This window comes from Pteropus vampyrus, unplaced genomic scaffold (assembly GCF_000151845.1).
Source record: "Pteropus vampyrus isolate Shadow unplaced genomic scaffold, Pvam_2.0 Scaffold134, whole genome shotgun sequence".
Lineage (NCBI taxonomy): Eukaryota > Metazoa > Chordata > Mammalia > Chiroptera > Pteropodidae > Pteropus > Pteropus vampyrus.
Genome location: NW_011888915.1, coordinates 4,088,992 through 4,104,281, shown reverse-complemented (window position 1 = coordinate 4,104,281; position 15,290 = coordinate 4,088,992). Strand labels below are relative to the sequence as shown.

The window sequence follows — 15,290 nt, the reverse complement described above, 5'->3', positions numbered from 1 at the left end:
ATACTTGGCTTTATGTTCTCTATTTTAAGCAGTTTTCTTATAACATCAACTCATAAACAAAATATTGTAAAAGAATAATTTTAAAAACAATTCCTAGTTAAGTTCATTTTTATAGGCATAATCAAAACTCAAAAAAACATTTATAAAGGGCTACACTGTCTAAGCCTTCAAGGCGGCTTCCACAGTGCTGGTAATCTTCCGTTTTTTTTTTTCTTTAAAATCAGTTTATTGAAGTGTAACTGACATACAAAAAAGCTGTACATACAACTTGATGAGTTTGGAAGTAAATATGCATATGTGAACCATCACCACAATCCATGCCATAAACACATCCATCGCCTCCAAAGGTTCCTTCTGCCCTTTTTGTTTATATTATTTAGTGTGCGATAAAAACACTTAATGTAAAATCTATCCTCTCAGCAAAACTTTCAGTGGACAGCACCGTACTGTTAACCACAGGCACCAGGCTGCACAGGTCTCTAGGACTTAGTCACCTTGCACACCTGTTTCCACTTCCCAAGCTAGGTGATTACATGGTATGTTCATTTCGTGAAATTTCACTTAAGATTTTTAGACTTTCTATATGTATATTTTTCTTCAAAATATACGTTTACATAAAAGTATGAGTGTGATACTGTGATATAATAAGAAAAAATATATATATGGTCTTTGTCCGAACTCTTGACCAGAGCTCCTAAACCCTCTGTAATTTCCTAAGTGATCTGGTTTTTTGTCCTGTTCCTGAAATAAAGGTGGAGAGAACAGGTTTGTTATTTCTAACAAGTCCCTTTCAACCACACCTAGGTTTATGTCAGTGAAGTGACTTTTGGAAAGCCGCAGGATGGGGGCTATAGCCAGAGGAATCAACCAGTGATCAGAGGGGTATAACTTTCAGTCTATCCTCAATTTCCAGGCAGTAGAGGCTGGAGATTGAATTCTATCAACAATCATCAATGAGTTAATAAACCATGCCTATGCAGCGATGCCTTCGTAAAAATCTGAACCAAAGAGGTTCAGAAAGCTCCTGAGTTGATGAACACATCCACATATGTGCTGGGAGAGTGGCACTCCTCAACTCCACAGAGACAGAAGCTCCTGCCCTCAGGACCCTTTCAGATCTCGTCCTTTGTATCTCATCATCTTTAGTTCCTCTGTACCCTTTACCTTATCCTTTATTACATAATAATCCAATAAACAGAAGTGTTTCCCGGAGTTCTCTGAATTGTTACAGTAAATTAACAAACCTGAAGAGAGGGTCACAGGAAACCCTAAAATGCAGCCACATCAAACAGGATTCTGGGTAACTTAGGGACCTACTACTTATGATTGGTGTCTGAAGTGGGGTCACTCTTGTGGAACTGAGCCCTTAATCTGTGAGATACGATGTTAATTCCTGGTAGGCAGTATCAGAATTCAGTTTAATTGTAGGACACCCAGCTGGTGTCAGGGAACTGATTGATGTGAGAAAAAACCTACACATTTCCTGTCAAAGAATTCAGTGAATAGAAGAATAGTTTTTCCTTTTCAGTGGGTCTGCATTGTTTGATTCTCACATCAATTTAATTCCATTTATAATTTGAGGCTGATTCGATAAACAGTGGCCTAGATGGAAAGCTGACAATCATGAGTAATGAATAAGTAACACATTACCATACTGTAACACTGTCAATCTTATGAAGCTTTGAATAACATACATTAAATTATTTTCATTTTATTTTTTGAAACAAGATAACAAGACAACTTATTTTAAAGTGCTAGCATAACTTCTCCCTACATCAGAGCCTAACATCCTGCATGGTCTGGTTATTTTGAAAAATTTTTTAATTTGTCATAACAAATAAAAATGTTTCTCATCCCTTACATAACCTTTTATCAAAAACAAGATTAAATAAGGAAAACCATAAGTTAAAATTTATGGTAACGATTACATAAAACACATCTTTTATAATGATGTAAAATATATATGTCAAAAGATAACTAAAAAAGAACAGAACTGAAAAAGATGTAATTTTAGATTGAGGCATTTTCAATGAAATTGTTAGTTTTTGAAAATCAAAGCACAAATTTCAGTTATGAAGTTCTCCAGTGCAAATATGTAACCTAGCACTTAACTGGTTTCTCCTTGATTTCATATTCCCAAGAGAATAATCAAACTAAGTACAGAAAAATTATATATATTAAACCTAAATGTTAACTTCTGTTCTCTCATTTCTTACACTCCAATCGTAAAAGAATTCTACTTGAAAGGTATGAGAACCTTTAAGTCGAGTTTTTATTTAAAATAGAATAATGCTTAATACTGTATCTCTTTTTAAGTGTAACTCTATTAAAGAGGTAACACCAGCTTACAATGTTTCCAAAACTGAGAAAGAATTTCAGTTCCCAATGTGTACTTGTAATTTCACTCAGTCAGAACCTATAACACGCAGTATAGTATTCTTAAGTCATAAAAGTTTTAAAGTAAGTCTTCAGGGATATTTGGGTTAACACTGTTCCAGGAACTACACTTAGAGCAAAGCACAAGACAAAGTTCCTGCCCTCACAAAATTTATATTATGCAGAAGGAGGTGACAAATGATAAATGATAATTTTAGATAAGTATAACTATGAATGCTGTGAAAACATTAAAGAAGGCAAAGAGAGGTTGAATGAAATGATGACGCGAGCTACGCAAACACCTGGGGGAAAACATTCCGAGCAGAGGGAGCAAGCAGCAAGTACCAGAGTGTGCCTGGCTCAGTTAAGGTATACAAGGCCAGTATAACTAGAATGAACAAATTAAGAAAAGAACTCAAGAAGTACGCAGGCATGAGTGCATGCACAATCTCACAGGCCATGTTGAAAACTTGCGATTTTATCCTAAACAAAATGGAAAGCACTGCACAGACTTTAACCAGAGGAATATTGCCTTAATCTGTCACTTAAACATCAAAATTAGTCTGGCTGCTGTGTGGATAAAGAACTTGACTACACAAAGAGCAAGAATGGAGGGAAGCAAGGAGATTGATTAGGGGCTACACAGATGATGAGTGCTGATCACGGTGGCTTGAATTAGGATGTGACTGGGGAAAATGGTGAAGAGGAGGCTGGATTTAGAAAAGTGTTTGGAGGTAGATTTCCTGATAGATTTGAAGTGTACAGTGGGAACAAGTAAAGAATTAAGGCCATCAACTCAGGTGAGAATGAGACCATACCACACAAATCATTTTGTTTTTTCTTTTAAAGACTACTGTGCTTGAAATGCAGATGTAAATATATTTGAAAAGTCATGTCTTTCTATTAGAAGTACAAAAATACACATGTGGTGCACTGTAAAATTTCCTTTTTCGTAAAAAGTCTATGATCAGACCCACAAGCATAATGACACACATCGTGTAGAGAATTATTCCAACCAATAAACTATAAATATGGAAGACTGATACTACTGTTGCCAAATGAAATCCTGTAGCTCAACAGCACTACGGCACATGGTCCAACATACTCACCATTTAACAGAGATCAGTGGCCAGGTGATCCAGGTAATTCAGAAATTATCAGAAATTATCAGAAATTCAGAAGTTGGAAGTGTGCAGTGCTTTGGAGGAAGAAGCAATCACCATGAGATATGTGTCACGGAATCATTGTGGGAATAAATGGCAACTCAGGAACAAAGCAACTTTAGTTCAGCAGAGACCCTGAAGCGTCCATCATTTCTTTAAGTTTACGGTGAAAAGGCATTTTCACCATAGATGTGGACTCTATGTGTGTAGTGTGTGTGGGACATATAAATGCCTTTGAGTGTCGTCCATCTATAATATACACGTCACGTATGTACTGGCACATAAGTCAGGAAGGTTACAAACCAAAGCATTCAGAGGTGGTCCTATTTGTTGGGTAGAATTTTAAGTGGTCTTTTTTCTTTTTACTCATTTATATTTTGCCATTTTTCTACCCTAAATTTGCATCATTTACCCAATAAAAAATAACTTAATAAATGCATTTGAAATGAATTTTGAAAACTTCTTAGCTGTAACCTCAGTGTGTAAGAGGCATAAGGACAAATGTTCCCAAGGCAATAACTATGTCCATAAGGGTAAAAATATCCAAGTACTCCAAGGCAGAAACATCCACCTAGAGGATTACTATGTTCTAAGATGTGAGACCATGGTTTTTTTGTTTTTTTTTTTTTTAAAGTACTGTGTTAGGAAAAGAAAAAAAAAGGATGGCACTTTATTTCTTACAATTTAAAAATTTTACTGGCATATGATATATATTTTTAATATATATTATTTTCCTTTTACCTGTTTCCTCTCTTTAGGATTGAGAAGTAAGTACCGAGGATCAAAAACTATCTTGTGTAACTCCTTGTCCCATGTTGAAAAAGCGGACACCTTTAAAATAAAAAATGTATTTCCCCTCATAATTAAGTTGACTCTAAAAACATAAAGGTCACATAATTTTGCTTGAAATCTACAGGACATCTGCTTAAAAAAGAGACATAATAAAACCCATCCTGAAGTTTCCATCACTAATAAATGACAAGCAGTGGGAGGCTAGCAATAGCAAACTTCCACACTAATTGGCTCTGAACATTTCTACATTATATAGAAATAACACACACTTAATTACTCATTAAAATAACCACTACTGTGTGACATTTTAAAAATAAGTACATCAGAAAAAGCCTTGAAGATTTGTATTTTGATTTCTCATGCTTGCTCCAATCTTGTGAACAATGCTGTGATTTAAAACTGAACAATTTTACTTATTCGAATGAGTCTGTGAATATAAACAAAACGTTGAAATCTCTTCGCAAGTAAGCTTCATTAATAATAATACCATAAAGTACCAGTTCTTCTTTAACCAAAAGCCATTCTGAAAATATTAAAGGAAGAATTGTATATACCTTACCTATCCCAAGTAGTCCGCCATTCTGCAATGTTAATATTCGTCTTACATTACTCACCAAAATTTAATGACCCAATAAATGTTAAATGTTATACTTAAAAGGATAGTAAGTGGCATTTAGTTAAACATGATATAATTAGCCAAGAAAAAGCCTGTTTGAAAAAGATACAGTAATTTGATAGGCTTCCCTTATCCCCCCCCACAACATGGGCACTAACCTTAGATTTGACCTTTTAGCAAGACATATTTATATTACTTATACAAAACAGAAATATCTCCCCCAAAGATTGTTTTCTGACCCCTCTCTCTAGCAGCATGTCCTTGAACTGCTTCATTCGGGCCTCCAGAGGGACAATGGCCCTTTCTCGGGCAGCTTTAATTTCAGCTTCCATTGCAGCTTCTTTCTCTGAATCAATGTCTTTATTATCGTCTCTCCTATAAAAAAAATAAAAAATATAGGGCATCAACTGACAAAATACTAATAAGGAATCTTACAAAAATCTTAAAATGAATACAATATTCAAGACTCACTACTGAGCAGCATATTTTTGGCAAAACAAATTATACTGAGGGTTTCAAATGAACTTTAAGGGATAAGCAACTTTCATTTTAATAATAAAGTTACAATGGCTATATTGTAGGGAAAAGTATACCTTCACTGTGCTCTCTCTCCCTGACACTAGTTGTTATATAAAATGAACTACCTTATTAAAAAAAAAAAAAATCTCACACTGTAGTAAAACTTAATGTGTTAGAATTAAACAGCACAGAATATAATTTTTAGTTCTTGAAATGATACAGGAAAAACAGTATTCTCCAAAATGTTTTACATTATAAATGCATGTTTTAAAATCTAATAAAAATTGGTATAAGTCTTAGAAATCTCAAATATTTATTTTGAAAACAAAATTAAAATATCTGCAAACTTGGCCAAGTAGATATGTGAGATATATACCTTACCTACCTGACAATTTTTTTACTCACTGTCTGGGCGATAAGTTGAGATTTAAGTTGAAGAACAGGTCCCAGAGAGCAACATAGGCCCAGGAGTAGTGAGGTGGAATTAAAACTGTTCACCAATGACTAAACTACTTCTTGTTCTTCCAAAAAATGCACCTCAGGGCTAAGGGCAACCCTGTTGCTGTATGGTACTCAAGTGAGATCATGAACATGAAATCGAGTCACCTCTCAAACATTTGAACTATAAATAAGGCCCATTCATGTGAATAATCAAAAAAATTAAGTAATTCCATAGTTTGGTGTGTTTGAGCAGATCTTCTTTCTTACATATGATCTGCTAAATATAAAAATAAAAACTGATCCATATTCCCTACATAAACTTAAGGGAAATCAGGAAAAGAGAACATTAGAAAATTCAAAAGTGAAGGTAGCCCAGGGAATTAAAAGAAACTAAGGCTAACCCACAAATATGGTGAGAGGTAATTAAACTCTTAGGGCATGAATCAAAAGAAACAGAAGACATAGTCCGTGACCTGCAGGAACTTAGCGAGATAGTCTGTGACCTAAGATATGCACAAAACAAACAGGTAAAAGCAATTTGCCCAACAATATACCCTCTTAAAATAATTTATTTAAGAACTATTTAAATAGTTAAAGAGTTAAAAGACATCCAAGAAATATAACTAATGTAAACAAATAATCTTTATAAAATTATACTAAATGAAAATATCACAATACAAACTATCACTATCTATCTCAATTAAAGAAATAAAGAAAAACTAAGCCAGGAAAGATAGGCTTTTAGCTTTGTACCTAAATAGAGAAGCTCGGGCAATCCACATAAAGGACTTCTTTGACATTCTCCTGATAAAAGCAGTTAAAAACCTTACAGAGTTGTCTATAAGAACAAACAATTAAAAACAACCTAAAAGTTTAACATTGTAGGAACATCCAAAATTATGGTACATAAACAGAATGAATACAGTCATTTATAATAATTAAGAAAACAAATGTCTTATTCTAGATTTTTTTTAAAAAGAACACAAAATCAGTTGATTGCAACTAATAAAAATACTTATACATTTGGTCAAGAACTAAAAAGTCAACTACAAAAATAAAAATAGCTGTTACTGTGGTCGATTATGAGTGATTCTCTTTAATATCTTAATTTCTTTAACGTGTTGCCAATCAAGAAATTTTTTTTTAAAACAACCACCCTTGATAGGGGTTGACTTACTGATTTCTTTGCCATAATTTGGCTGCATTCAATCTGTCCTTTTCAGAATAAGGACTATTATGATCAACCAGTTCCTAACATCTTCAAACTTTCCTTTTTGCTGCTAAATAATGGTCCCATTCTCCCCTCCCCCAAACACCATGTACCCCACCTGTCCACCCCCCATAATTAGTTAATAGTGTTCATATTTTACCCAACTCTAGAGCACTAGCCAAACTAATGCTTCACTTAACAGCAGTCTCTTTCTCGCAAAATTCTAAGCTCATGTGTCCCCTCCCTCTCTTCACCAGTAAAATCACCACAGACTCGACGACTAGGGAAGTGACAAGCATGTAAAAAGAGAGAGAAGTCTGTGTCTGTATTTATGAGATTTCTGGAATGGTGTCTGTTAGGGTCTATATTAGGGAGGAAATTTATTTTGTATAAAATTCAGGTCTAATGAATGCCTAAAAATAATTTATTGACTAATTCTTAAAATGTCATTTGGCTTCATAATACATATTTGAATAACCAATTTTTTTGAAAATCTAGCAACAGCAGGGACACCATTTCTACATTCTAAAGCAAAGATTTTTAATATCAGGCCTAATAGAGCAATCATCATTTCTGTCTCCTAACATCATACACATTACCTGTCCCAATCACGAACTGACTATGACCTAATCAACTTTTAAAATATAAAATCTACCTGAATTACATAAACTGTAGGTATTACTTACTTCCGTTTTTTAGCTTTAACAGGTTCATCTTCATTAATATCTTCCATTAATTCTTGTTCTTCTTTAACTATAAAATAAAATTTCATTAACCTCTGTCAGAATAAAAATAAGCAAGCAACAACTGAAGTATCTAAGTGGCACTCCTGTTAACCACTAATAGAACATTTGCTTTAAGAGTTATTACAAAGAAGCTGCAATTTATAGTTAGTTCACTTACTTGCACTCATAGAGAACTGCCACTTTTGGATGGACAGCATTGTTGGGGTTGGGTGCCCTGGCAAAAATATTTCAAATATTATTATGAATAGTTACATGCATCTATTATACAATCTTTTCTTTTAATCCTGCTTATATAAAATATCCATTCCACAACATGCACCCCTTTATAAAACATTAAACAAAGCCTGGTGATTCTATACCTCATCTATTAATCCACCCTTTACATTAAATACTCATTCATTTTGAAATGATTCTTTGGTGCATGTAGTTAATAAATGGATTGAATATTTTAAGATTCATAAAAACAAAAGCAAATCACACGCTTTCTTGGCATGACTGAACACTATGGCTATAAAGCATTATCAATATCACAGCTATAAAACATTTTGTTGAAGGGGAAAAAGTTGGTGCCCAGATCTTCAGTACCAGGTGGGAAAAGTCTGACTGATTTAGAAATCATTTGTAAGCAGAAAATGTTAGTACCACACATATGCAATCCATGAAGATTTCTCAATTATTGTAAATGACATATATTAGGGTTTGTTTTTTTTTGAAGTATGTATCAAATGATTCATTGATCATGCTTCTATAATACATGTGAGGATCCTATATAAACATAATTATATCAATACAAGGGCAAATTACCAATAAAAAATACGTCAATAAAAATTATGTACAAATTATGTCTTCATTATATATACTGGAATGCTGAACATGAGGTAGAATAAAAAAAATCTTTTAATAAGGTTTAAGTGTCTATATTGTCAAGAATAAAGCTTACCTTCCCTAAATTTCATCCAGTTTAAAGGATTAATAATAAGCTTTTGTATTTTCACAAAATTTCGTATTTTTGTATTTTATAAAATTTTAGTAAACAGTAAAATATTTTCAAATAATCTGTACAGTTTTGATTATTTCGAAAATACATTACTAGTCACAAAAGGTGCTAAAAGACTCACCAAGGAGTTTAGTATTATTAAATATGGAGCAAACATCTGCAGTACCAACATATCTTGTACTAACTAAAAATCTTGACAAGGACAAGTAAAGAAAGTACATATATAAATATGTTACAAAAAAAAATTCCAATCCAAATTCTCTACTTTTTATATCTCTATTATTGAACTCAAACTAGTACAGACTATTCTCCATTTCTCGAAATTCTTATTATATTCCTTGAAAATAAAAGTTTTTCTAAATGGCCTCTCATTTTCTGTCAAAATATAAAAAGAACGTTAACTTACTTAGTTTCTTCATTTCTTCCATTCCTTTTTTATGAGGCGGCTCCTGAATAATTTTGTCAACATCTGCCCTTCCAATCAGATCATCGGGTCGGTCCCACATGGAAAGACGGGTGGTAGGGTTATAAAAGAAGACCCGCTCATCGCCAGTCCAAACGACACACCTAAGAATTGGTTCATATATCATTACCTTACGTTATGGAACACATTTTATAGCTAGGTCTTTGACTGTCATCCTGTCAAAAGGGGAGTTAGTGCGGGGGGGTAATGTTTACATTACTAATAGTTATTTTTTTATAGAGAACCAAACATGGTTTTTAGCTAAGGTGGTTGACTGGCTAAGGTTAAAATTGCGGTTTAACATATTGAGAAACCCTGGAAAAGCAAAGCGATTTGTGATCAGAGTTTAGAATGCTTAGAAACTTGGTCTGGCACACTCAGACTGAGAATGTTCAATTTAACCTATCACAAAGGATATGTTTAACGGCAAAAAAGCAATAATGAAATTAAGCAGTGCTAAATAAAGCTAAAAGAACAGATCATAGCACCCTACTTATTACACAATACTTCTTAACATTTCTTACCAAACCAGAATTACATACTCAAATGCAACCTTCTATGAAGCCTTTATATCTGACTATATCTGGTATAAAAAATAAAGAGAAGTACCGACTGACCTATGACACTACACACCCACTAAAGCGTCATAGAAACTCGGACAAAACAGAAAAAACAATGTGAGGACTCTGTAAAGTTAAAAAAAAAAAAAAAGAAAGAAAGGAAGAAAGAAAAAGGCAGCAGCATGGAGGAGAGTCAAAATTTAGAGAAGCAACTACAAGGGTATAAATTTCCCATTTCTCCTCCCTCAAACCTCTGCCCTGAGGATGGCCCCTAGTCACATAGCAGCATAATGACCATGGCACAGGCAGGTAAAACGCCAAGAGAAACCAGGTCTTTATGGCCAGATAATCAAGTTAATCAACAGCTGCCAAGCCCAAGGTGACCTAGCCTTGAAATTATCAGACAAAGCCTCTATTGTTGAAATAATTAAAGATGTTAGAGCAGCAATTATAACTAGGCTCCATGAAATAAAACAAATTTAAAATGAATGAAAAGACAGACGTTCTCAGCACAGAAATAGAAACTATTAAAAATAATTTTACAAATGAAAAATACAACTGAAATTAAATTTCTCTGGATTGGCTTAAGGGCAGAATGGTGATAACACAGGAAACAATCACTGAAACAGAAGACAGATCAATAATTATCTCATCCTAAGACTGGGGTGGGCGCACAGAACCCGGAGATGAACAGTTTCAGGAAACTATCGGACTATATCAAAATGCCTCACATACATGGCACTGGGATTCCAGAAGAGGAGGAGGATACTGGGCAGAAGAAAATCTGAGGACATAATGGCTCCCAAACATCTCCAAATTTGGTAAAAGACATAAATATTAAAGAAGTTCAGTGAACCCAAAATATGATAGTGCAACTGGAACTCTCATACACTGCTGACAAAAATTTCAAAATGGTAGGACCATTTTGGAAAAAAGCAACTGGGCAGTTTCTTAGGAAATTAAGTATATATAGCAAATAATCCAGGCATTACACTCCTAGTTATTTACCTAAGAGAAATAAAAACATATGTCTACACAAAGATTTGTATAAGAATGTTCTTATACAAATTAATTTGGGCTATATCCAGTTTGGGACTATTTCAAATAGGCAAATATCTAGGCATTGAATGGCTGAATACTGGAACCAACCCAAATGTGCATCAACAGAAGTATGGATAAACTGGCATATCCGAACAAAGGCATGCTACTCAGTAATAAAAGGAGCTATTCAACAACACAGATAAGTCTCAAAATGATTATTGCTAAGTGAAAGAAATTACCCAAGCCAATCACACAAGGCCACATATATGCATTCATATGAAATGTCTAGACTAAGCAAACCTAGACAGAGAGCAGACTAGTGCCTAGGGCTGAGGGAGTTGACCGGAAGTGGAGAGTGACTGTCAATGCGCATAAGTTTCTCTTTGGGGTAATGAAAAAATTCTGAAGTTGGTTATAATGATGGTCGTAAAACTCTATGAATATTTGAAAATCATTAGGTTGTACTCTTTAAATGAGTGAATCGTATGGTGTGTGAATTATCTCAATAAAGCTGCCATATTTTTTAAAGATTCACTGCAGAATTCCCTTCAAAAATCTCCATTAGAACCATCCTGAGACACCTAAGCCATTTTGTTAGATGTTTATTGGGGAAAAAAATTAAGTCTAAATTTTCAATGCCAGTTTCTAAAACACTGATCTATACTAACGGCAGTAACCACTCGAAGACAGAAACGCTAGTCTAACTCACTGGCTTCAAAACACCTACGTGTGCTTATACAGCACCAACTGCATTGGTGGTAAATGTGGAGTGTGAAGCTGTCAGGACATTTCAGGATTAACAGAAAAACTATGGACAAAGAATTCCTGTGTCACAGAATTGCTCTCTACTAATAAATGCAAGATAAAGTGCTAAGGGGTGAAATATACTGATATCTGCAACTTTTAATGTATTAAAAAAGTAAGACTGGCAGATGCATTGAAGGATGAATACAAAAGAGCCAAACTAAATGATAAAATGTTAACTGTAGAATGTAGGTGGTCAATATATAGTGTTCACTGTTCTAGAAACAGTCTTTCGATGTTTCTGTATGTTTCAATTTTTTCATAAAAAAATATTGAGAGTAAAAAGCTATGAAAACAAAAATAACTATAGAAACACAGCAGGCAAATGAAGGAAGGAAGGAAGAAAAGGTGGCAGGCTGGCTGGCCAGCCCTGGGCCACTCTCAGTAAATATAAAAGTGACTAGAAGTTCAAAGATAAATTTTTCATAAGTTAAAATGCAACAGACTACAGACAAACAAAGCATGGCAAATACAGGCAGCCCTCACTTTGCACTTTGTACGGGATTATAAAAATGCAAGCTAAATCTGTGTGATGTAATCTTAGTAAGCAATGGGAAAAAAATTAAAATTGGTCTGTGACCTTTAAAAAGAGTACAACCAATGCCATGAAATGCCAGAAAGAAAAATCACAATACAGGTAAAGGAAACACGAAACTTCATGTTTTATACTTAGCTTCTTATCTCTAAAGAAAGTAATTCAAAGAGCGACATCTGAAGATATCAAGAGACAGACTAATAAAAATTTGATTATCCAAATGAAGTAGCATATCCTGCCTTAGCTGAACAATTTGTTTAGCTTAGTTAGTGCTTATCCATTTTATAAGGAATAGAAAATAATAAATTAGGGATTAAAGTTACACTGATAATACATTCCTTGGAAAATAATTTGGACAGATGGTTATCTCTCACGTACAACTTTCTTCTGCTATTTGAGTGTTCCTTCGAAACCTTTCGTAAGTTGAAATGATGATGTAAAGCAAAGAAGCAATTATTATTCATTTATATGGAAAAAATTTTGAGCATTCCCAGACCCAAAATTCAAGACATATATACAATGTCTTTATTTTGTTCACCACAATCGAAACACTTAATTACATCCAGTTTTATACTAAGTGTAACACCTGTTATGAGCTCTCTTAGGCTTTTCTGATACCTTATGGACACATCTTGCTGACACACAAAATAAATCAAGATGCACAGATGCTCAGAGATACACAATTCAAAGCTATGGTGGCTTGATGCTGAGTATAGTTCTCAGGAAAGAGCCTGGCAGAGCCACTCTAGCTGCTGGGGTAGTGGCTACCTCTATTAGGGTTTGTTGCAAAAGAAACTCTATTTTCACTTTTTGCCTTTTCTCGATAAAGCAAAAACCCTCTTCTGATTTCTTTCAGTTACCGAAAAGAGGAAGTAATGTAGGTCTTTTGTAAAAGTGAAGTGGCATAAGGCAAACTTTCAAAAAGAGGGGGGGTACCTGTATTCAGATGAACTGTAAAAGCACTGAAAACATACAGTTGTGTGCTTTTCTTAGATGGCAATGCCTTCTAAGAACACAGAACCTAGAATCTATAAAAAGATCAAAAATTTGATCTCATCAATATAAAATTTATCTATGACATCGAACAAAAATCACCTGATAGAAACTGTAATACATAATAAAGTCTCTCACATGTAATTAAGAAAAAGACAAGTCCATAAAAAAGATGAACAAAAACTGAAGAGGCAATCCACAGCCAGTAAGCATGAAACAGGTTCAATGACACCAGCATTCTGGTAATGTAAGAGTCCTTTTTTTGATCAGGTCACCAAGGATTTTAAAGGAATATCCCTATACTGGTGAGTATAGGGAAACTGGTACTAAGGCTATTGTTGGGAATGTTAACTGGTACAGCCCCTCTGCCTGCCTCCCTCACCAAGAACCTTTCCGAAGTCTACTTAAGCAATATCCATCAAAATTTTAAATAGCTACATCACTCAATTCAGTTTATCTATCCAAAAGAAATACCTGAAGAAATTCAGAAATAAAATATGTATAAGGATGTTCTAAACAACAACTTTTGTAATGCCAAGGGTAACCCCCTCCCTACACACACACACACACACACACACACACACACACACACACACACACACACACACACACACACACACACACACGGAAGACAACCTAATCATCCGCCTATAGGAAAACTATGCATTTCCATACAACAGAAAACTATACCATCACAAGTAGATTTATATGTACTAAAACCGCAAAATTTCTACTTATTTAGTAAAAAACACTGAAGAGTAAATGTATTTTTTAAAGACACTATAATGTGCATGTACACCACACACATACTTCTACAAACATGTACATAAAACACGATATAGCAAAAGGTCCAGAAGGCACATGTAACAAAATTTATTAATAAAGAGGCTTCATGAGGGTGAAATTCTAAAACTTTTTACTTCATATAATTCTTTCATATTGTATGCTTTTTTAACGCATTCATATTCTTTTCTATATCCTGTCAGATCAAAGAGAAAATAACTCAAAGCGGAGCACAAAAACTATGGATATAAGAAAAAAGAGGTTTAGAGGATAACAAATACAAGAGACTTGACATGCAAATTAGAAATGCTCCAGAAAAGGAAAAAGAAACAGATAAAGAAAAACAATTAAACAAACTCCAAAAGAAATTTTCGCTAATCGAAGGACCTAAGTATGAAAAGTGATGAGGCCCACAAAGCTTCAGACTGGTGGGGTTCAGAGTTACCAGCTTTTCATGTGTAATACTCAAACCACAACCTAGGAATACATTCTTTGAATATAGATTGTTTTCATACTTTGATTTTAGAACCATATTTTATTTTTTTTAAAATAAGCCTGTGAATTAAGTTGGTGAAATTATACAGAAAACTATTTTAAATGCCTTTAAAACACAACTTGACTATATATCCCTAGACTGATGTACCCCAAACATAAAAATAACTTGAAAAAAGGCTTGAACTGTCTTCAGTAATCAGAGTTATTATACTGTTGGTTACTGTTAGTCTGTGACTTACGTGTGAGAAAAGCAAATGGGTAATTATGTTACTATCACTCAGAAACAGGATTTTCAGCAGGAAAGGAGATACTAAACTAAGACAGATGATGAGGTTCAGTAAAAATCAGGTATTAGACCTAAATTACAAGTAATGGCATGAACTCATGATGTATCTTTAAATATATGTAGCTTACATTTGTGTCCACCAGAAAGGTAAAACATAATGACTAATTCAGTAGTAACAACTATCTCTAGATCTCACACTGAGGCCTATCAATGCCACGTCCCATAAAAAGAAACTGGGGGTCCTTAGAGAAATGGCTGAAATCTTAGGTTTCAGGCAGGAAATACATGAGATAGGCCAGGAACATCTTGCAAGAGCAGAGAGGTAGATAGGGTTGCATCAAAAAAAAACCCTCAGGATTCAACCTGAAGGCTTCACTTAGTCAAAGATGAAATAACTCAACATCAATAATGATAATAACTGCAATGGATCAAAACATACAAAATATATTTGAATCTATGAATTTGTATTA

The 15,290-nt window shown here is 34.1% G+C and overlaps 1 protein-coding gene across 10 annotated transcripts in view; it reads right to left on the bottom strand.

Annotated features, from left to right (window-relative positions):
* Positions 1-15,290, bottom strand: part of TCERG1 (transcription elongation regulator 1) — a 56,985-nt gene that overhangs the window by 18,753 nt on the left and 22,942 nt on the right. For 6 of the 10 annotated variants that reach the window (XR_002782130.1, XR_002782132.1, XM_023534934.1 and 3 more), the window contains 6 exons: positions 9,267-9,427; positions 8,021-8,077; positions 7,804-7,870; positions 6,661-6,711; positions 5,187-5,322; positions 4,281-4,370 (listed from right to left, as the gene is read on the bottom strand). Coding sequence is in view for 6 of the 10 variants with exons in the window: in XM_023534934.1 (XP_023390702.1) it covers positions 4,281-4,370; positions 5,187-5,322; positions 6,661-6,711; positions 7,804-7,870; positions 8,021-8,077; positions 9,267-9,427 (562 nt within the window). In the remaining 4 variants the exon portion in view is untranslated. The remainder of the gene's footprint in view (positions 1-4,280; positions 4,371-5,186; positions 5,323-6,660; positions 6,712-7,803; positions 7,871-8,020; positions 8,078-9,266; positions 9,428-15,290) is intronic. The other 4 variants (XR_002782131.1, XR_002782133.1, XM_023534939.1 and 1 more) reach the window with 1 other exon arrangement.